Source organism: Mauremys mutica, chromosome 12 (genome assembly GCF_020497125.1).
Source record: "Mauremys mutica isolate MM-2020 ecotype Southern chromosome 12, ASM2049712v1, whole genome shotgun sequence".
Classification (NCBI taxonomy): domain Eukaryota; kingdom Metazoa; phylum Chordata; order Testudines; family Geoemydidae; genus Mauremys; species Mauremys mutica.
Window position 1 is genome coordinate 46,792,658 of NC_059083.1, and position 23,553 is coordinate 46,816,210.

The following is a 23,553-nucleotide window of genomic DNA, read 5'->3' on the forward strand; positions in this document are numbered from 1 at the left end:
TAGGTTTTCAATATAGGGTGGTGTTGATGTGACCATCACTTATTTGCACCGTGGTGTCTAGGAAGTGGACCTCCCGTGTAGATTGGTCCAGGCTGAGGTTGATGGAGGGGTGGAAGCTGTTGAAATCGTGGTGGAATTTTTCCAGAGTCTCCACCACTTGCATCTGAAGAAGTGGGTATTCACCCACGAAAGCTCATGCTGCAAAACGTCTGTTAGTCTATAAGGTGCCACAGGATTCTTTGCTGCTTCTACAGAACCAGACTAACACGGCTACCCCTCTGATAATTAACCATTCTAGGGATTCAGCCATCAGAAGAACCCGCAGCTCAGGCTGCCTTGGCTGGTTGAAGTAGGTCATTAAGTGGAACCCAAAAGCAAACACTAAAAGCTAAGGACCAGGTCCTCTGCTGATGTATATTGATAGAGTTCCACTGTCTTCATAGTATCTAGGCCTATTTTCACCAACTGAGGATCTGGCCCTTTTATATCAGCTGGGCATCTGTACCATTACACAGTTTTAAATCCATATTCTTGGCCTGTGAGTTTAAACCTAAGATGAGAAAAAAATTCTGAACCCATTTGCATGTTCTTAGCACTTTGTCCCATGGGATTAATTACAAGAGTGGAACTTTTAATGGTTACGGTGTGATGCATTCCCATTAGGGATAGAACTTTGGAGGAATTCAGTGTTACTAAGATTTTCTCTGTCTGATCTTCAATTTATATTGGGATGAATGGCCCAACTTCTTTCTTTCTTTCTTAGAAACAGAGTAAATGTGGAAAAATCAAAATGTGTATATTATGAATGAAAAGGAGAATTATTAAAAAAATCCATCAAAAATGTTTCCCATTCTACTCCCATTCTGTATCAGGATTAGCAGAAAAAGGAAGCAAAGAAAACTTCAGTTTAACCTGTGAAGTTAGGGTTAGAAATAGAAATAGCATGTAGAGAACTAAAACCACGTATTTTTTTAAAGTAAGTTGTGAAGATTATTAAAAGATTTTGATGAGACTTCACATGATAAATGCAGATAAGCGCTGTATATATATAAGGGATAACAGAATTAGCCATAAAGTCAAAAATGACCTTATTCATTATTGGAACATTTGATAGTAATTTCTTCATCACAATCAGTGCATTAGTTATGATACAAAATTTATTCAACAGATTTTTTTTAGAAGATATTTATTTTCATGGATTCTTCATTAGTTGAAATCATTCTTAGAATAATTTTGACCAACAGTTCTCAGTATTAAAGCCCTAGCCGGTGGAAGCCATTTAATGAGATGCACCCATTTCCTCCAGCTGGGGATCTGGACTATTTACCAATATGGAGCTACGTCTTATTTCCACTGACGGCTTTTCTTCCTTACATGGAGTTTCTGGCTCTCCATCTATTATGCATTTGTGAACTGAGATTCTCATGAGTGTGCAGGATTTGATCTTATTTGACCACACACACATTTCACGTGCCACATATGTCTGATCTCTGATATATGACTGAGATCAGGTTTTTAACACCAATGGACATTGAGAGATAAACTATGTCTGTCTTTCCTGCCGTGAGAACAGCATTCTGTTCAATAGTCTCCTGATGGCCTTCTTCATCTCAGCATTTCTCATGGTGTAGACCATCGGGTTCAGCATTGGGGTGATTGTAGAGTAAATGACTGAGACCACCTTATGCAGGGCGAACTGCTTGATGGGCCAAGCATAGATGAAGATGCTGGGTATGAATTGAAAACACATCACAGTGATCTGGGTTCCACAGGTGGACAGAGCCTTGTGCTTCCCTTCCGTGACATGTGTCCTGATCTTGATTAAGATGACAGCGTAAGAAATAAGCAGAATGATGAATATTATTATGATCGCTAACCCACTGTTTAAGTTCATCTGCATTTCAGCCAAGTGAGTGTTGGTGCAGGCCAGTTTGATGACTTGTGGGACATCACAGTAAAAATTGTCCAGGATGTTTGGACCACAGAAGGGTAACTGGAGGAGCAGTCCAGTCTGAACAGCAGAGTGAGCCAATCCAACCAGCCATGCCAGTGCCACTATCCTCATGCATACACCCCGGTTCATGATAGTTAAGTACCGCAGTGGTTTATAGATGGCCACGTACCGATCGACCGCCATCCCCACAAGGCAAAACCCCATAGCGCCAGCAAAGAAGTGGAGGAAAAACATCTGAAGGATGCACTCATTGAATGAGATGGTTTTATGCTGTGAGAGGAGATCTGAGAGTAATTTTGGAGTATTGACTGATGAATCGCAGATATCTAGGAAAGCCAAGTTGGCCAGCAGGATATACATGGAGGTGTGGAGCTGGTAGTCAGAGATCACAGTGGTGATGATGATGACGTTTACCAGCCAAGTGTTTATGTAGACTATGAAGAAAGTCACAAAAAGGAATGGCTGCAGCTCAGGTCTCTGAGTGAGGCCCAAGAGGACAAATTCTGTCACTGGGGTGAAGTTCTTCTTCTCCATTTATTAACCTCAAAATATGCCTGAAGAAGGAACAGTGATGATAATAATTATGATGCAATCCCAGTACATTACTGTTATTAAAAGAATATGAACTCCATCTTAACTGATACACTTGCATGGAAATTTTCTTTGTTTACCAAATTCCAGACTGTGTTCTCAGCCCCAATGGTGAGTACCCCTACTTCAGCAGAACTTCTGAGCTCCACCAATGGTCATCTCCAATTTGGGTTCTTTGGGAGTGAACAGGAGCAACCTACACACTCAAAATGCCCCCTGCGAACAACTGTCTCCATTCATCTTCCTGAAGCCCTGAGAGTGCACAGCTCACATGGGCCACAGATTCCTCATGTGGCCTAGAGGCTCAGGGTTGGGAAGAAGGCATATTTGCAAAGTGGATGTACTCACAGACCAGGGCTTCTCATCGGGGTGTCTGTCACATTCTGGGGTGCGATCCAGACCAGTAAGGTTTGTGTCACAGCCCGCTCCATAACCCTGGGTACCTTACAATGCTTTGCTGTTGTAGCTTCCAACCTGGGACTCTCACAACCAGCCTACCAGCTTGTAGGTGTCACCCCCTTGGTGTCTGTGTAGAGCTGCAGTGTTGGACCAGCAGCTATGACCTCAGCAGCCTGTCAACAACCTACCAGTCACACCCTGGCTTCCACCAGCTTTGATTACTACTTGCAGGTAACCCCAGCATTCTCCCAGTCCTGAATTTTACCAAAAACCTGTGTTCTGCACTGTCCTGCCCCTTTTCTGCACAGTTCAGATATTAAAGGTTCATTGCTTCTGTACAGAGTCAATATAAAATAGTTTTGCTAGTTTAACTGGAGTTACCAAACAGTTCAATTGAAACACAGCATTGGATTGGTTTAGATTACAAAATGAAACCTATTTATAAAAAAAGAAGACAAGACTTTTAGTGAATTCAAATATAAGACACAAAGTTAGAAATGGTTACCAGCAAATAAAAGTGCGAACATGCAGGTAAAAGTCTAAAGATTTATTTAACAAGTTTTGCTTCAAAGCTTTGCTCAAGTTTGCCTTTCTCACACACTGTCTTCCAGCAAGATGGTGACTGACTCTTACCGTGGTCAGGATCTCTCCCAGAGGCCCAAAAGTGCAGGCGTTTTTAGGTGAAAGAAAGAGAGAGACAGCTAGCTTGGGGTTCTCTACCCCATCAGAGGTACTGAATTCCTCTATCCTTCCTTAACAAAACAATGGTCTTTGACCCCTTAGAGTGGCTACATAAAGAGAAGGAATTAAGTCTGATTGGCTTTTGCAGGAATAGCTTTTGCTCAAGATTTCTGAAAAAAATCACATTTCTGTATTTTGGTACACATACATTCTAGTGCTAAGCTTGAGACATCTCCATTGAAAAACTATGAACATGCAAAGATTTGCAGGTATTCATCTACAATGAAATATTCAAAGCTGCCATGGTATTATGGATGCTCAACTCATATTAGTATTTTTGAAAATCCCAAGAGCTGAAAATATCAACGAACCCTAAATAAATATCTCATTCTTAAATGACAATGCTCTGTGCTGGGAGGAGAGGAGGAGCATGGCTGTATGGGTAAATCACTGGCTGTGGATTCTAGGGAGTTGCGTTCAATTTCTGCCCTACCATGGACAACTTCTGAGACCTTCCATAACACATATCACTTCTCAGTGTAGGATCATCAAAGTGGAATAAGAGAGTTAGGTGCAGGGAATTTCATTTAGGTTTCATAAGCAGATATGGGCACTACCCTTGGCTTTTTCTGGTTTTAACTTTCAAGCTCCAGCCAGCCCCAGAGAAAATGGCTTTCAGATCACAGCAGCATAGAGGTGTTGCCTAAGGAGAAGCCTTGTCAGACAGAGTTAGTCTTACAAAGGTGTCAGATAGTTTTGGTAGTGAAGGCTCAGTGGGCTGATGTACTCCTAAATCACTTAGACTTCTCTAATATTCAAGCCTATATTTGAAAAGCCTCCCACCCACCTCTTCCCCCCGTGCAGTAACAAAGCCTATGGCTAATTGTACTTTGTCAATTATTTGCAAAAACAGTCACTACCTCATGCAATCTGCTGTGCCGGTGGTATCAGATCCGGCTGCCTCTTAATGATTAAGGATGACCAGGGGAAGTCACATTTCAAAGCTGATCATAGCTCTCTGAATAGACAGGGGAAGGAAATCATATTCCAAAGGAGAGAAAGCCCCAGAAATCTTCCCCTTATACCATATCAGACCCATGCTCTAAGACTGGCACTAACATCAAAGACTCTCTGAAATTCCCCTGAGCTTGAGTCAGGTCTGATCAAGAAGATGCCAAGGGTTAATAACTCTCACAGTTAAAAATTTACACCTTATTTTCAGTCTGAATTTGTCTAGCTTCAACTTTTAGACACTTAATCATGGAAGACCTTTTTCAGCTACATTGAAGAGCCCATTATTAAATATTTGTTCCCTGTGTAGACACTTACGTAGCCTGTAATCAAGTCACCCCTTATCCTTTCTTTCTTAAATTGAATGGACTGAGCTTATTGGGTTTATCACTAAGAGGTACGTTTTCTAATCCTTTAATCATTCTAGTGGCTCTTCTCTGAACCCTCTCCAAATTTTTTAACATCTTTCCTCAATTGCGGCACCAAAACTGGACTCTCTATTCCAGCAGTGGTTGCATAAGTGCTTTAGATTCCCCTGTTTATCCATCCCAGGATCATTTTTGTTTTGGCCAGAGTGTCACATTAGGCTTTTATGTTCTGCTCATTATACACCATGACCCCCTAATCATTTTCAGAGTCCCTGCTTCCCAGGATAGACTCCCCCACCCTTTAAGTGCAGCCTGCGTACTTTATGTATACATTTACATTTTGCCTGTGTTAAAATGTATATTTGCTTGTGCACAGTTTACCAAACAATCCACGTTTAATAATTTGATGACATTAGGGCTGGATTCACAATGGGACTTTGGCTGTCAGACAATTAAAAAAGTCCCTGGGATTCACAATGCCTGAGTTCAGTGCCCAGGCTCCCTGACAAATGGGGAGAGGTCGGTGTCTGAGAATGGGATTCACAAAAGCCAGCAGGCTGAAGGGCTCGCTGCCTGTGTTTGCGATGGGAGATGGCACAGAAAGGGACGGGTGCTCTACCACACCCTTCTCACAGAGCCTGGAGCCTAACTCTGGGCTACAGGATCCATAGCCAGGGTCCCTCCACTGGAGCTAGGTGTCTACACCATTTTTTGGCAAGACATGCCAGAGGGGGAGGCAGCAGCAACCACCAGCTTATAGTGTTTAGCCCACAGCTTAGGGCACTCACGTGGGCTGTGGGAGACCCCTGTTCAAATCCTTTCTCCCCTAGCACATTGCACCACACCACCTCCTCTGGCTTGATTTTGAATGGGCCTCTGTCCAGTAGGTGAGCTCTGAGCTCAGCTGCCGGGAGGAGAGCCGTTCCTCCACCCACCTTCCTCTGCTTTGTGGGACAAACTGGGGCTGAGGCATCAATCTGCCTGGAGGTGCCCAGTGGCATAAACTTAGGTACCTGGGGAACTTTTGCAGCAGAAATTTGGGTGTTGAGTGAGTTTAGGTGCCCACAGGGTAGCTAAGCAGGGTTTGTGAATATGAGTGGCAGCAAAATGATGGACATAGGCATGAAAAAAAGCCATGCGGCACCTCTGGTCCACTGTGAATCTCAGATGGGGTTGTGAATGCCAGTGTCACTGAAATGTTGGACTTAGACTCTGAGAGTAGCAGTGAGGCACCTGTGTTTTTTCTTAGTCTAGCCCTTAGTGTGAATCTGGGCTGTTTTGGGGGCCCCAAGGCTGGGATTCTTAAAGGAACCTGGAAAAGTTAGTTGCCAAATTCCACCATCAATCTGGGCACTTGCCTGGGGTCTGTTTCCCAGCTCTAACCTGCCCTGGAGATCTGAGCTCCACAGATTCTCTGGTGTGGGAGAACCTGGGGACACAGCTAGTCACAGGAAGGTTTCAGAGGATCATATCAAGAATGACAGGGCTGCCGAGAGCGGGTTTAGGCTCCGGTGAAGAAGAATGGGTCTGTGGGCTATTATCCTCCAAACTCTTTTTATCTGACAGCCCCGCCAATAGCTGTAATAACCCTTTCAGACAGAAAACAGTACAAGTGCTCAGTGTGATGTCCCCAACCAGAGCTCTCCTTCCTTCTCACTATGGGCTCTGAGCATCCCCCTATCCGGCAATAACAATGCCTATCCCTAATATAACATTGCACAGTTTAGGAATCAAGAGTCAATACCTCGCATAACCTGCCGTGTGCATGGTGTCATAGCCAGCTGCCTCCAAATGGGCAAGAAAGTCCCGGGGAAGTCACATCTCAGAACTGATCATTGCTGTGCTGAGAGGCTGGGGAAGTGGACCTGGTTCCAGAAGTGAGACAGCCCCAGAAATCTTCCTCTTATATAATAGCTGATACATGAGGTAAGGCTGGCTCTAGGATGAAAGAGTCTCTGAAATCTCCCTCTGCTTTCCTGTCAGGATGAGGGGACCTGACTCATTGGAGATTTAAGGAGTCTGCCACAAGCGGAATCATTAAGAAATCCCTGGAGTGGTTCGGTTCAGTTACATGTTTATTATAGCCACTCTAACTCAGCCTGCTCTGGAATTCCCCTGCTGGGCAGGGAGAACACAAGTGAAGTATTTGGGATGCAAGGAAAGATCTGGACATTTGAGTGTCCTCAGTCTGAGGGAATTCCAGTGAGTTTTATTGCTGGCACTGGGAGAGAAATGTGATCCAGGGTTAGAGCAGGAGGAAAGGAATCAATCCTACTGGGTCCTAGGCTAGTTCCAGAAGGGCATGGAGTTGAGCTCCTCGGGACTGAGAAGGTCCTTTTGTTCTGTGTTTGTATAACACCTTGCACAATGGAGTCCTGGTCCAGGACTGGGGCTCATAGGCACTAAAGCACCAACACAACAAAACAACAACAAAAATCATGAGTGGCTATTAAAGGGAAAATATTCAGATCCATCAGACTCCTTTGACATCCCACCCTCTGCTCACTGAGGACAGCTACTAGGCTCTATTGTGCAACTTTCTGAAATGTGCTTGTAAAATGACTTTATCCGGGCCATTTGGACACCTCATCAGTTTACAAATTAAAGTTAAATTCCCTTCCTTACAGAGACCACAATACTGGAATCCATCTTAAATCTTGTATTTTCCCATTTAGAAGGAAAGATGAGGACTTGCTTCTTCTTGAACTCTAAGTGAGAAAAGAAAGGTAGACTTTTGTTGAAGAGAGTAACTCCCTGACTGGGAATCAAACCCAGGCAGTAGCAATGAAAGCGCCAACTGCTAACCACTAGACCACCAGGGAGATTGCATGTGGGTTGTTGGGCTTGACTTTCTAGACCTACTTGCTGTCCAACTGAGGCCATCCGTTCGTCTTCAAAGGCGGATTAACACAAGCTCTGAGCTCTTCGTTTCCTTACGGTTCCCTTCCTATTTTTAGCACAGTCAACTGATATGAAAAAGAAACAGAAAACATATTAAAACAATTTCCAGTATTGTTATACATTGAGGCCATGTCTTTTTATTTTTTTTAAACAGTTTGATTGCTATCTCGTTTTACTGTCCATGGGCTTACAGAAATGTACGAGGGATGAATAAGATGTGGTTGGAATCATCAGCCTTAAGCAATCTCCATCCCAATGAAGAGGGCTGGTGGAGGATTTGAGAAAGAAGCAGTTATCTCAACTACTGAGTGCTGGCGAAGATCTAGAAAGAAGTAGAGAAGCTATAGATCACTACTGGGGGTGGGGTGAGGGGCAACCAGCTTCTGAAAGGTTATTTCTTCCCTCTCTTGCCTGGGCTAGAAGAGACTCAACTCTCTTAGGACCATGGAATTGTCAATTTGTTTTCTCTTCATGATGTACTGAAGGTCCAAGACAGGTTCAGATGGTTGAGAGGACAAAGAGTGGATTCCCTTGGGCCCTGCGACTCTAAGGGAAAGAGTAACGTCAAAGAGTGCAAGATGAAACGCCCAACGTGGGGCTTGAACCCATGACCCTAAGGCCTTGTCTACACTACAAGACTATTTCGAATCAACTTAGTTCGAATTTGTGGATTCGACCTTATGAAGTCGAATTTGTGTATCCATACTAAATACACTAATTCGAATTTCTGAGTCCACATTCACGGGGCCAGCGTCGACTTTGGAAGCGGTGCACTGTGGGAAGCTATCCCACAGTTCCCGCACTCCCCGCTGCCCATTGGAATGCTGGGTAGAGCTCGCAATGCCTGCTGGGGGAAAAATGTGTCGAGGGCGGTTTTGGGTAACTGTCATCATTCAACCGTCACTCACAAACGCCCTCCCTCCCTGAAAGCGCCGGCGGGAAATCTGTTCGCGCACATTTCTGGTCGGTTACAGCGCGGACGCCACAGCACTGCGAGCATGGAGCCCACTGCGATCATCGCTGCACTTATGGCCGTTGTCAACTCCTCGCACCTTATCGTCCACCTGTGCAACAGTCAGCTACTGAGAAATCGGGCGAGGAGGCTCCGGCAGCGCGGTGAGGAGAGTGGCGCAGACCTCTCAGAAAGCAGGGTACGCCGGGCAGTGGAGATCATGGTGGCAATGGGTCAAGTTCATGCTGTGGAACGGCGATTCTGGGCCCGGGAAACAAGCACGGACTGGTGGGACCGCATAGTGCTGCAGGTCTGGGATGACACAGAGTGGCTGCGAAACTTCAGGATGCGTAAGGGCACTTTCCTTGAACTCTGTGACTTGCTGGCCCCTGCCCTGAAGCGCCAGGACACCCGGATGCGAGCAGCCCTGAGTGTGCAGAAGCGAGTGGCCATAGCCCTCTGGAAACTTGCCACGCCAGACAGCTACCGGTCAGTAGCGAACCACTTTGGCGTGGGCAAATCTACCGTGGGGGTTGCTGTGATGCAAGTAGCCCACGCAATCGTTGAGCAACTGCTCTCAAAGGTAGTGAACCTGGGAAACATTCAGGTCATCATAGACGGCTTCGCCGCGATGGGATTCCCAAACTGCGGTGGGGCTATAGATGGGACTCACATCCCTATCCTGGCACTGGCCCACCAGGCCAGCGAGTACATTAACCGAAAGGGCTACTTTTCCATGGTGCTGCAAGGACTAGTGGACCATAGGGGACGTTTTACCAACATCAACGTCGGGTGGGCGGGCAAGGTTCATGACGCGCGTGTGTTCAGGAGCTCTGGTCTCTTTAGACTCCTCCAGGCAGGTACTTTCTTCCCGGACCACAAAATAACGGTTGGGGATGTGCAGATGCCTACAGTGATCCTCGGGGACCCAGCCTACCCGCTAATGCCCTGGCTCATGAAGCCCTATACAGGCGCCCTGGACAGTGAGAAGGAACTCTTCAACTACCGGCTAAGCAAGTGCAGAATGGTGGTGGAGTGTGCTTTCGGACGTCTCAAGGGGAGATGGCGGAGCTTACTCACTCGCTCGGACATCAGCGAAAAGAATATCCTCGTAGTTATTGCTGCTTGCTGTGTGCTGCACAATCTGTGTGAGAGCAAGGGCGAGGCCTTTTTGTCCGGATGGGAGGTTGAGGCAAATCGCCTGGCTGCAGTTTACGCTCAGCCAGACACCCGTGCCGAGAGAATATCCCAGCGGGAAGCGCTCTGTATCCGGGAGGCTTTGAAAGCAAGTTTCCTCGGAGATCAGGGTAACCTATGACTCTCCACTTGCTTTCAAGAGAAACTGACCCTGGGCCTGTGTCAGTTTGTGTCGATTTGGATCTGCGGCTCCATGCCTTGTTCTCCAAGTTTCCCCCACTTCCAAAGCACGTTTTTAAGCAAAGTAATTGTTACACTCATTATTAATAAATCTTTCTTTTACTTTGCATTTCTGTTCTGGTGTTGAGACATGGACGCATACTGTGCTGGGCACGGTGTGCACTGACGTACAGACCGCTTCCTCCATAGAGGACTGACATCCTCCTGCTCCTACATAGGTCTCTGGGGTGGGGGACGGATGACAGTGGTTCTGCATGAAGGGGAGGGTTTGCAGGAAGGGGCGAGTGGTGCCTTCTTTGCATAGGGGTTTGGATGACGGCAGTGGGCTGCGGGTTTCTGCGTGGGAAGGGGTGATGGGTGTGGGAGAAGGGTGACTATCTGTCCGTGGATGAGGGCTCTTGTTGGGGCTCAGGGCAGCGGATAGGCTCGTGGATCCGTTGCAAGTGCATCGTAAGAGCAGCCTGCCTTCACAGTAATGGCGTGACAGGCGCTAGGACCCTGGACAATTATACACATTACGAAATGAACAGGGGCAGCATACACAACACAGAATGACCCTGGTGCCTACTGACTGCAGTGTGTGTGTGCCCCGCAGTTGATCCTTTCCCCAAGTCTGTACCCTGGTACTGTAGGCTATACCGTGCAAGTATGAAACCCCTGTCCACCCCATACACCGAAAAATCCTCTGACAGGAAAGACATGACGGAAACAGTGATTAACAGCAAACAGCTTTTATTAATCTAATAAACAGTGGGGGGATGAACCTTGGATTTGGGACTGGCTGAGCCTATAAGGGAAGCACTTCTACAAATTTCTAACGTGAGAAGTGCGGGGTACACGGCCGCTCTGCTCTGGTTCAGTGACAGTTCTCACGTCCTCTACCACCCCTCCGTCTTGTACTTTTGGGTGAGGGGGGGCCAGGACTTCTTGGCTGGTGAGGGCGATTGCAGAGACACTGCAGGGGGGCCCTGTCCTCCAGCCTGCGGTCCTGCAGGACATCAACAAGGCGACGAAGCGTGTCCGTTTGTTCCTTCATGAGACCAAGTAGCGTTTGGGTGGTCTGCTGGTCTTCCTGCCGCCACCTATCCTCACGTTCCATGAGTGTGCGATGCTGCTCACATAGGGTCTCCCTCCAGTGTTTCTGCTCTGCAGCCTCTGCTCGGGAGCAGACCATCAGTTCAGCGAACATGTCGTCCCTAGTCTTCTTCTTTCGCCGTCTAATCATTGCCAGTCTCTGCGAGGGGGATGCCGGGGCAGTCCGGGAAGGACCCGAAGCTGTGTGATGGGGAAAGTTAGTGATTTCCTTGTACAGATACATTTTCGCGAACAGTGAACACCGTCTAGTCAATTTCCATGAAGAAGACCGTACCGGACAACAAGTGTCACGTGGTCTCCAGAGAAGCACAACATTTTGGCCTACGCTCCGATTGGCTGCGCCATTGCACAGGAGAGCGGAGAAGTCGGGAGAGAGAGCAGAATCCCTCTAGCAGAGAGTCCTGGTAAGCCTTACAGTACATTATGCTTATCAGTTAACGGATAGCTGTGCCGTCGTGCTAACGGCAATCTGGAAATCAGATACTATGACCCTTTTGCAGCCACTCCCGACACTGCAGGGGAAAGATCAATGTATGCTTTTCCTGTGTGGCCTACAGCACGTGGCTGCTAAGCGCGGGGCTTTGTTATGCAAAGTATAAGTAAACCATTAAGAACAGTAACTATTCGCTAATTGCCCTAATTAGATGCAGCACTTCAGTAACGAGATTACCCTGAGGCGTGTCTCTCGAGTGCAGAAAGAAAGGATGTTAAGGGAAGCACTTCACCGACCGGGACCCTACGCGGCCATGCTGGTAGAGGCGATGGTTCCCCTGTATCTGAGGATGTCGTGGCGTGGAAGAGTGAGCTTCACCGGAGGACCAAATAGGGCACCTCTTCCTCGAAACCTCCTGCGGAGGGTATTTGAGGAACTGTTTGAAGCATTTGTGGAATTGTCCATGGAGGACTATTGTTCCATCCCAATCTGTGTAGACCTACTGTTCGTTTAGTTTCCCTTTAAAAACTTTTAGATATAGTATTTATAGATAGAATTTATATTTTTGGTATACATGTTTTCGAGCAAATAAATATTTTCTTGTTTATACGACTTACCGCCTGATCCTTCCCCTGACTCTGAGTCCGGGTTCACGGCCGGTGAGGGTTGGTAGGGGATCTCTGTGAGGGTGAGGAACAGATCCTGGCTGTCAGGGAAAGCGGCATTGTGTTCGCTGTCGCCTGCGCCTTCCTCCACGGACCCTTCGTCGTCTTGCCCATCGGCGAACATCGAGTAGGAACTGTCCTGGCTCACTATGCCATCCACTGAGTCCACGGTCAGTGGTGGGACAGTGGTGGCAGACCCACCGAGAATGGCATGCAGTGCCTCGTAGAAGCGGCATGTCTGGGGCTGTGCTCCGGAGCGTCCGTTTGCCGCTCTGACTTTTTGATAGCCTTGCCTCAGGTCCTTGACTTTCACGCGGCACTGCATCGCATCCCGGCTGTATCCTTTCTGTGTCATGGCTTGGGAGACCTTCTCGAAGGTCTTTGCATTACGCTTGTTGGAGCGCAGCTCCGACAGCACAGACTCCTCGCCCCACACAGCGATCAGATCCTGGACTTCCCGGTCTGTCCATGCTGGGGATCTCTTTCTATTCTTGCATTGGGCTGACTCCTCTGCTGGAGAGCTCTGCATCGTTGCAGGTGCCGCGGAGCTCACCCCGATGTCAAAGCAAGAAATGAGATTCTAACTGTCCAGACAGGAAAAGGATTTCAAATTTTCCCGGGTCATTTCCTCTGCGGCTGCCAGAACATCCAAGCTCGGACTGCTGTCCAGAGCGTCAACAGAGTGGTGCACTGTGGGATAGCTCCCGGAGCTACTAAGTTCGATTTGCATCCACACCTAGCCTAATTCGAGCTAGCAAGTGCGAATTTAGCGTTACTCCACCTGTCGGGGTGGAGTACCAAATTCGAACTAAGGAGCCCCCTAGTTCGAATTAAATGGCTTCCTGGTGTGGACGGTTGAGCGATTAGTTCGAATTAACGCTGCTAAATTCGATTTAAGATCCTAGTGTAGACCAGGCCTCAGATTAAGAGACTCATGCTCTACCGACTGAGCTAGTCGGGTTAGGCCTCAAGGTGCCACAAAGGCACAGACAGTACAAAAGAAGAGCGAAGGAAGTTTCTTTGCGTGCTGAGATGCGTTTCCTGACATTTGCCTTCTTTCCTGGTTCCTTCGCTCTCCAGCTAGCAAACAGGGCCCGTTCCAAGGCGAGTTAGATGCTGGTGTCTAGACCAGAGAAGTGGGCTTCATCTAGCAGCTGCTCAGAGAAACCTGGGCGGGAGGGTGGAATTTAGGATTCTCCCACCAGGAGGAGGTGCTGTTTCTCAGAAAAAGCTTCTCAGCGCCCAAAGAGGGGGCAGACAAGACAGTTCCCCGCCGGCCGCCAGACACATCTTTTCACAGGGAATCAGAACCCCCTGGGGTAAAACTCCTCCAAGGATGCACGGCTCCAGGAAGGTCAGAGAAGGGAAGGCCTGTTTGCTTTAGGAGGTGGGTGCGGAAACCTGCAGGTCCTTAGGTCCCTCCAGCCTGCGATGAAGCCATTTGGGGGGAAGGGGCTGGGGTAGACAAAGGGAGGAAAGAAGGGCTTGCGGCTCCTGTGCAAACACCATGTTCCCAGTGGTCCAAGAGAAGCGGGTGGGGGTTCGAGCATTTCGGCTGCTTCCTGAGGGCACAGAACTCACAACCTGGCAATGCTCAGAGCCCCGTTCCTCGGGAGTTTTCTTTGTGTTGGTCTTGTGATGCTGAGGGAGGAAGCTGCAGCATCATTTGAGTTTGTTTCAGTGCCTTCGGTTGGGCTAAGGTTGTGACCCTGAGCACAGGGGTTCCAGCTCTTAACCCCTGAGGGGAATGGACAATGGACCAACTGAATCTGTTGGACAGAAAGTAGCCTGAAAAAAATCAAATGATGCTTCCGGTTCCTCCGTCAGGATCACAAGAGAAACACAAAAAATCCCAAGAGGAACAATTCTTCTCTGCTTTAGTTACCTCCATCGCAATCCTCTCCACCTCTTCTTCTGCCTACCTAGCGGCTCTTCGATGGAGAAAGGTCCTGGAGCTGACAGAATTTCTGAGATACAAACTGAGAGAGAGGCTTTGAGACCTCCTGATAGGATGTTGACACAATCTAACAGGGCTCTTGGTTGTAGCTGCCTCCTATCTCTGCTCCCTATGTTGTCAATTCTGTGCCCTCCTGAAGCAGCCAAACCAGAGTACCTAGAGCACCCAGTTTAGGGCTCAAGCCCAAACCCTGAGACTAAGAGTCTTACCTTCCATTTATCAGCGTCTACTGTACTGCTCCCTTCTTCCTCCACCTGTATGTTTGACATCCATACCTGCCCAACACCAAGCAATGCCAACTTTCTGGTGGGGAATAAACTGGAGTTTACCCAACTAGGTGCCTTGAGCGCATGGATTCTGAAGATATTTACAATTCCCTCTAACTTCTCTTGCCGCTACTCTAAGAAAACTCCTAAACAAGCGCTCTTCCAATGTTACAAGGGCGATTGAAAACAGGCCACCTCTTGAGGTGGAATCAAGAGGTTGCGTCAGGAGTGGGATTTGAACCCACGCCTCCTGCGGGAGACCAGAAGCCCCAATTTTTTTTATTTTGCTTAGTGACTTTTCTTCAACAAAAAATCTTCAAAAACAGACTCGAATTACTTTGAAAATTTGACTCTATCATATTAGGCCTGAATAAAGACTGGGAATGGATGGGTCACTACAAAAAATAAATTTCCCTAAACTAAACTAACTATTGTGGGTATTTTAATAGAAAAGAAAGTAGGCAGGAACTTTCTTAGACAATTTGCAAAGTGATTGGGCTGTATAAAATTTGCAAAGCAATTGGTCCTTACATAGAAGACGTATAGATCTTGGTAGCTAGGAAAGATGTCTATTAAGTGTATAGGGTTTGATATGAATTGGAATTGTTGTATCACCTAAGCCCCCTGGATCTGGGCCTGGCTAGCGTTTTGGGGAATAGAGTCATTGTGGCTGTGATATTGGCCGATCCCCGGCTTCACACCCCCATGTACTACTTCCTGGGAAATCTCTCCAGCCTAGACATCTTCTACTCCACAGTCACTGTGCCCAAGATGTTGGCCGGTTTCCTCTCAGGGCACCAGACCATCTCCTTCACCAGCTGCCTGGCACAGCTCCATTTCTTCCATTTCCTGGGCAGCAGTGAAGCCATGCTGCTGGCTGTCATGGCCTACGACCGCTACGTGGCCATCTGCAACCCACTGCGCTACACACTGGTCATGAGCCCACAGGCCTGCCTGCTGCTGGCAGGAGTCACCTGGGCCACTGGCTTCCTGCACGCCCTGATGCACACGGTCATGACCTTCCAGTTACACTTCTGTGGCCCCAATCATATCCACCACTTCTTCTGTGACATCAAGCCCCTGCTGAGCCTGGCCTGCAGCAGCACCTGCATCAATCTGAGCCTCCTCCACACCGTCACTGGGATTATAGGTGTGAGTCCATTCATCATCACGCTCCTCTCCTACCTCTTCATCATCTCCTTCCTCTTCCTGAAGGTCGGGTCATGGGAAAGCAGGAGAAAGGCCTTCTCCACTTGCACCTCCCACCTCACTGTGATAGCAATGTACTATGGGACAGTGATCTTCGCCTACACGCGTTCTTCTTCAGGAAGCTCCAAGGGAGAAGAGATGATCATCACCCTAGTGTACGGTGTCATCACCCCAGCTCTGAATCCCCTCATCTGCACCCTGCGGAACAGTGAGGTGAAATACGCCACCAGGAAATTCATCACTAGAAAACTCTTCCCTGAAAGGAACTAAATCAAGTGACTGCTTCTTGTTTTGAAGTGAAAAGGAGAGATGTTGACCAAAGGAATTATAATGTAGGGGATCTATCTTCAATATCCCCTGGAAAAATCGTCTATAGGTGACATTCTCGCAGTGACCAACATGGAGATGGAAAAATGTCCTCCCAGGATTTCTTCATCTCTAATTGTTATGGGGGAAAATGTTTGGAGATTAATTTAAATATTATTCTCAAACAAAATTTGTATAAAGGTTTATAATACATATGATTAATTGAAGTTAAACTACTTTACAGAGATATTGCATAGATTCCAAAACCAAGCACTACAAACCTTGGAAGTTGAAGGTTTAGATTTCACTTAAAAGAAATCCAACCCTGTTAAGGTCCACGAATGCACAGATCAAGCTTGCAAACCACCTTAACTCTGTCCTGTCACAGATTCTTCCAACTTCTCTTATTGTTAAAACGCTCTGAAATTTGGTACATAGGTCACATTTGAATATTTATTGATTTATTAGATGTAATTCTCGTTTCCTCCCATTATTAGTCATAAATGAAATTTCTTTCAATAGAAATCTCTACTCTGGCTTGTATTCACAGCTGGCAACTAATGCATACCATTGTGATCGAGGTATTTTAAGGTCTGTGCAGCCAGCTTAAATGACCCTAATTTTTAAAGCTCCATTGATTTGTTTCTTTTCCCCACACCCCTCTTCTTGTCACAACAATGGAGAGTTAAGATTTTTTGGATGCCCCAACTGTGCATGTAATAAACCTTGTGTGATTATTTGTGGTATCTCTCTTGGTACACTTAAGAATTGGGGATGATCTTATGAAATGTCTATATCTGTACAAAATTTCTGACAGTGGCTCAGCCCCAACTTTCCACCCCAATGTCCTTTTTCCTGGGCAAAACATCTTCTATTACACAGTCACCATACCCAAGATGCTGGCCGGCTTCCTGTTGGGGCACCAGGCCATCTCCTTTACCAGCTGCCTCACCCAGTTCCATTTCTTCCACTTCCTGGGCAGCAGGAAGGCCATTCTGCTGTCTGTCATGGCCTGTGACTGCTACATGGCCCTCTTTAACCCGCTGCACTACAATCTGGTCAGGAACCCACAGGCCTGCCTGTGGCTGATAGCAGCCACCTGGGCCACTTCATCCCTGAACATGCTGATGCAACAGTCATGACCTCCTGGCTCTGTTTCTAGTGCCTCAGCTGCTTCTATGACTTCCTCTGTGACATCAAGCCTGGTCTGCTTGATGCCTGAGCCTGGTCTGCTGCAGCACCCGCCTCAACCTGAGCCTCCTCAAAATCATCACTAGGAGCTTCACACTGGGTTTTTTTGTCCCCAACTTCCTGCTGTACCTCTACTTAATTTCCTACCTCTGGACAATCATGGGAAATCAGGACCAATATGTTTTCTACCTAAACCTCCCACCCCATGATGGTGTCTCCATGCTATGTACCAACTCCCCTGGCGTCTCCTCTGAAAGGAACATTATAGTCATCCACATATACAATGTTGTCACCCCAATTCTGAACCCCATGATCTATCTCTCAGGAATGAGGAGGTGAAATTTGCCCTGTAGAAATTGCTGAACTGAAAACTCTTCCATGAAAGAACATGAATAAAAAAAATACACATAAAACCCTTTAAAATTATGATTAAAACCTTTTAGTCTTTTTAGACTCCAAGATTTTGAAGTACACATTAGATTCCCCCTCTCCTCTCATTTTTTCCTCCCTTCAGAGTGTCACTATAGGGCAGTGCTAAGTTTGTTTGGGTGCCCTAATATCATTTCTTGCTGTAACATGTATGCATATTGTTTAACTTTCATTTTGAATTTCCTGTGGGCTTTTGTGGGGAAATTACACCTTGTAATATATTCTATCCTAAATTAAGGAGATGATCTCTAAACCTTGACTCCATCTTAATGACTGCTGATAGTGAAACTTTGAAGAATAATGGTAAAGAAATTGCCATGAACCATACAAAAAAGATTATTCATATATTTCCTATATGCAAAATTTCATTGTTTTAACTAGATGGGAAGTTGGAAAAAATATGACAGGGCAGAGTTAAGGTTATTTTGGTGGCTTAACTGCATTTTCATTCCTTAATATGTTTGGATTTAAGCTTAACTTTAACTTGGATGTTCTTGGGTTTTAGCATTTAATTTTGTATAATTACAACATCCCCGCAATGCATTATACCCAAATTTACTGATGTATAACATTATCTCTGTTTTAACACAGTTTTGTGTGGTACTTGCAAAGGGAAGATGGCAATGGAATATATAGCTGCAACAGCCAGTCTGCATTGGACAATGAAAATCAGGTTGCAGGGGACAAACCTGGCCCTTGAACATAACAAAAAGTTGGCAATGAACTATGTAATGTGGGATTACAATCAGTGTTGGCCACTGAAAGATTGATTCTACAGGAGAACTCACAATGGCAAAAATGGGTGGAAGGAGCTGAAAAAATGTCATAGCAAGACTCTCTCATCTCTACCAATTGTGGGGCAACATTAGATGAATTATTAATTATTATTTATTATTATTACATTAACAACTTTAGGCATCAAATGAGATCAGAACCCCAATGACTTGGAAAAGTTAAAAAAAAATAGTGAGAGCCAGTCCCTGTCCCCTAGAGACCTTCCAAAGTAAAGTGTTTCAAAGGGAAATATGAGATTTAGGCAACCATGGGCTAGATAAACTAAAGAACTTAGGTGCTATGTTAGGCACCTAAATCCCAGAATCAGGCCCCACTGGGAATCACAAAACCCTGCTCAGCTGCCTCCAAACTCTGTGAGTGCCTCAACTCTCTTGGAACCTAATTTTTTCAGGAAAAAGTTCCCTAGGTACCTATGATTCTTCCTCTGAGCATAAGCACTGCAGCCCCATGCCAGGTATCTGGACATCTGAGCCCCACAGTGATGCAGAAAATAGCGTCTGATTCGCTGTCCCCTGCAATCCATGGCTGCCGGGCGTCCTGGATCATTAGCTCCACAGGCCTCCTGGGGACAATGCCGTGATTGGGTCCATCAGCAGCACAGGTGGGCCTCAGGGATAAAAAATTGTGAACCCTTGCAGGAAAGAGTTCCCTAGGCACCTATGATTCTTCCTCTGAGCATGAGCACTGCAGCCCCATGCCAGGTATCTGAACATCTGAGCCCCACAGGGATGCAGAAAATAGGGGAAGATAGTTGTTCCTTCATCTAACCAGCCTGAGGAGCCTGATCTGGTAAGCGTGCTCAGAGATCACCTACCAGATTAGGCTCCTTTAGGCAAGTTTATACCAAACAAACAGGGGACAGGGGTGGAAACACAAGGTGGAGGAGTTCCCTTGATAAGTTTTAGACCAGTTGTCATGGTACTCATCCAGCATGTGGGAGACCCCCAGTTGAAATCCTCCCTCTGCCTGAGGGGGAGAAAGGATTTGAATAGTGATCTGTCTCCTCTGAAGGGTTATGGTATATTGTGATGTTGGGCTTCCCCAGTCGCTCCTATTTAAGCTGTTCCACTGTGAATAAATAATGAAAGAATCCATAGGCCAGAGAGAGGGAGAGAGACCAAGCATGAGGATGACTCTTCAGCCTGGTGATTAGAGTGCTCACCTAGGAGGTAGCAAATCCCCTACTCTCCCACAGGTAGAGAAGGAACTTGAAATGGGGGTCTCACACATCCCATGTGAGCATCCTAATCACTGAGCTAAAAGTTATGAGGCAGCTCTTTCTCCCTCCACCCCCCTCCCACTCCCGGCTTCTTGCAATAACACCATAGGCACCAAACACGAAGAGAGAGAGTTTGCAGCTGAGAATCCCAGCCAGAGGGAGGCACCTCCCCACATCCTGGACATAGGCGTCTATCTCTAGAAGTGGGGCGGGGCTTAGGACACAACCCTCTTCTTGGAATCCCCCATTGGCTAGCTTAGGCGAGGAGCCACCAACCATGCTGACTTTTTTGAATCCCATTGTAAGGCACCATAGAATCATAAAATCATAGGACTGGAAGGGACTTTGAGAGGTCATCTAGAGCTCAAATTTTATAAATATACTCTCTATGCCATTATCTAATTCACTGATGAAGATATAGAACATTGAGGTGATGTAGTTGCACAAATCCCACTGACTTTTAGTGGGATTTTGCTCCTAAGTCACTTAAGACCTTTTGAAAAGCTTATCCCTAGTTACAGACAAAGGCAAAAAATCAGGAAATGGGTTCTATTCTTGGCTCTCCCACTGGCCTGCTGTGTGACCTTGGACAAGTCACATCACCTATCCGTGCCTCAGTTTCCCTTTAGAAGAATTAAGGTAACGATGCTGTCCCATCTTTCTAAAGTGCTTTATAAGATGTGCATGCAGCTGTGCAGATTCCCTTGCTAGCAGAGCTGTTGTTACTCCATTAATCCAGGGGTTCCCAAACTGTGAGCTGTGGCCCAAAGATGGGCTGTGTCATAGTCTTGGGTGGTTTGCTGGTGCAGACATGGGGAGGATGGGGGGCGTTGAGAAGCAGACAGCAATGGCATGGTGGCCAGCAATGGACTCTGCCCAGAGCTGGAGGAGCTCAGCACTCCCGGCGGGCAGGTGTGGGTGAAGCGGTGACGCCAGGCAATGGGCGGAGGGCGAGGAGAAGGGGCCATCCCCAAGAGGTGGTGTCTCCCCGGGCAGGCGGAGGAGGCTGGAGGGTTCACGGCCATTTCCACTCTGAGTCACCGCCCCCCACAATCCATGGCTGCCGGGCCTTCTGGATCATCAGCCCCACAGGCCTCCCAGGGACAATGCCGTGTTTGGGTCCATCAGCAGCACAGGTGGGCCTCAGGGATCAAAAATTGTGAACCCCTGCATTAAGCAGTGGTGTAGGGCTGTTCTGAACAGAGATTCAGCACTTTCTCTTAAAAATCCTATTTCAAACACTGAATATTATTACCAAAGCCTGAAAAGCTTTTGACCAAAACATTTTCAGTTTTTGCAGAAAATAAAATTTTCCCGACATTGTTTTGATAAAAAGTCATTTTTTGTCCAAATTGTGTTAGATGGAAAACAATGACCAGCTCTAGTGCTGAGGTTAAAACAGAGCCTGGCAGGAGCCAAAGAACCTAAAGGAATTAGGCACCGAACTGCCAAAGTGTGGTAATGAGAGTTGGGCACTTGACTCCCTTTGCTGCTTTTGAAAAGTCTAGCCTACATTTCCAGCATAGAAAATAAATCTGCCCTGTAAAAATTAGATTTAAATAGCAGGTTAGATGGTCAGAGATGGTCTAAGTATATTTACTCCTCCCTCAGCATGGGAGCATGGACAAAATGACCTCTTGGGGTCCCTTCCATCCCTTCCACCCATTTCTATAATTCTACATAAACAAAACCTTTGGAACGTTTTAATGAAAACAGGTCTCACTCCCAAAGGGATACAGCACAGAGATGATTAAAAATTGGGATCATAGGCAAATGAATTCCAATGGGATTTGGCCACTCAACTCCCTTGGGCTCCATTGAAAATCCCAGAGATAGACAATTACTCTCAGCCTGTTTACAAATTGGATGCAAATATCTTCCAAGAAACTGATGAACAAATGTGGAAGAACTTTTGTGTTTTAATATGGCTAAATGTCAATGTGTACATCTCAGAAGAAACAATGTAGGCCATGCTTACAGGCTGGGGGCTCTGTCTTGGGAAGCATTGACTTTGAAAAAGATTTTGGGGGCACAGGGGGCAGGCAGGGGGGTAATCAGCTGAACATTAGCTCCCAGTGCAATGCTATAGGCAAAAGGGCTAATGTAAGCCAGGGATGCACAAGCAGGGGAATCTCGAGTAGGAGTAGAGAGGTTACTTTACCTCTGTATATGGCATTGGTGCAACTGCTGCTGGAATACTGTGACCAGTTCTGGTGTCCACCATTGAAGAAGGATGGTGAGAAATGGGAGAGGGTTCAAAGAAGAGCCACAAGAATGGCTAAAGGATTAGAAAACCTGCCTTATAGTGATAAGCTAAATAGATTGAGCTCTTGGAGTCTAACAAAGAGAAGGTTAAGGTGTGACGCAGAGAAAGGTACGATGTGATCCACTGAGTGGAAGTTGAAGCTAGACAAATTCAGACTAGAAATAAGATGCACATTTTTAACAGTGAGAATAATTGACCATTGGAACAATTTACCTAAAGTGATGCATTTTCCATCGCTGACAATTTTTAAATCAAGACTGGATGTTTTTCTAAAAGATCTACTCTAGGATTATTGTGGGGAAGTTCTGTGGCCTGTGTTATACCAGAGATCAGACTAGATGATCACAATGGTCCCTTCTGGCCTTGGAATATAGGTATCTATGAACTCCCCTCCCTTTAAGTTTATCATTGCTTGCCTTTGTGATGCACTGTACCTTAAAATAGCACCCTGTAACCCCCACACTGATAACTATATATGACTATGATATTTTGTACAAAGGATGCCATGTAAGATATCCAATGAAAGGTCATGATATGTTGAAACTCATTGTTCTGTCAAAATATCTGTATCATCATTGTATATGGAATTATGATATTCTGCTATATGGTTGATATGAAATATGTTGTGTGTCTGGGAGATGTCCACAGCTAGCTATCCGGTGGCAACAAAGGAGGTGACCCACATCCAAACAGGCATTAAGCGACCATCACAAGCCATTGACTAGAAGGGTAATTGTAAACAAGAGGTTTACAATTCTGTAAGACACAGTTGCGCAAGCATCACACAATGGGGATTGCTCAACTTTATGACTCAGTTGTGCAACCGCCCACCAGGACATGCCTAGGCCTGGATCTTCTCTGGGACATGAGATGAATTGAGAGTATAAAATAAGGGACAGTGGCATCCTGAGACCACCACTCTCCTCCCCCACCTATGCTGAAGGTAACAAGAATGCTGGGAAGACAAAGACTTTTGTAACCCTTCTGCCAGGCCGAAACAATAGCAGCAAGTGCCGGGTTCAATACATAGGGGTCCCTTCCCCACAACATAATGCAAAACCAGCTCGAGCCCCCACCCAGTGACCTGGGAAAATCTTACACACACCCCTGGGCGCCTCGAGGAGGCAATAATTCCCCTCTCGCAAGCACAGACTCTTGGTGTAGTAGAAAAGGTTTAATAACATGAGAAACAACAAGCATTAAATTGGGAAAATACCTCAGCTAGAGTTCATAGGTCAAACCGTGAGCAAAGACCCACCCCAGAAAATTGGGCCGTGTCCTTCTTTCTGAGTCCAGCAACCCCCAAATCACCCACAGTCCCAAAAGTCCCACAATCCAAAAGTCTCTGTCCCGGGTCAGTGCAGCCCCAGAGTTCAAGAGTCTCTCTGCAGAGGTTCCCCCCCCAGCCTGGGTAGAAAGGGGCCTGGTTCGGGGCCAACTGCCCTGCCTCTTCATGGGGTTCTGCTTCCACTAGTCGTCCCTGCAAAC

The 23,553-nt window shown here is 46.5% G+C and overlaps 2 protein-coding genes across 2 annotated transcripts; one reads left to right on the forward strand and one right to left on the reverse strand.

Moving 5' to 3' along the window:
• Positions 1-1,449: 1,449 nt before the first annotated feature.
• Positions 1,450-17,251, reverse strand: LOC123346334 (olfactory receptor 4D1-like). Its single transcript, XM_044983667.1, has 2 exons — positions 17,057-17,251; positions 1,450-2,508 (listed from the first exon to the last, which is right to left on the reverse strand). The coding sequence occupies exon 2, from the start codon at positions 2,486-2,488 to the stop codon at positions 1,544-1,546; it is 945 nt and encodes a 314-aa protein (XP_044839602.1). The 5' UTR covers positions 2,489-2,508; positions 17,057-17,251; the 3' UTR covers positions 1,450-1,543.
• Positions 6,926-16,129, forward strand: LOC123346820 (olfactory receptor 12D1-like). Its single transcript, XM_044984273.1, has 2 exons — positions 6,926-6,930; positions 15,271-16,129. The coding sequence occupies exons 1-2, from the start codon at positions 6,926-6,928 to the stop codon at positions 16,127-16,129; spliced, it is 864 nt and encodes a 287-aa protein (XP_044840208.1).
• Positions 17,252-23,553: the final 6,302 nt, after the last annotated feature.

Coding starts and splice junctions, on each gene's coding strand:
- LOC123346334 (XM_044983667.1), bottom strand. CDS start 2,488: ATGGAGAAGAAGAACTTCACCCCAGTGACAGAATTTGTCCTCTTGGGC.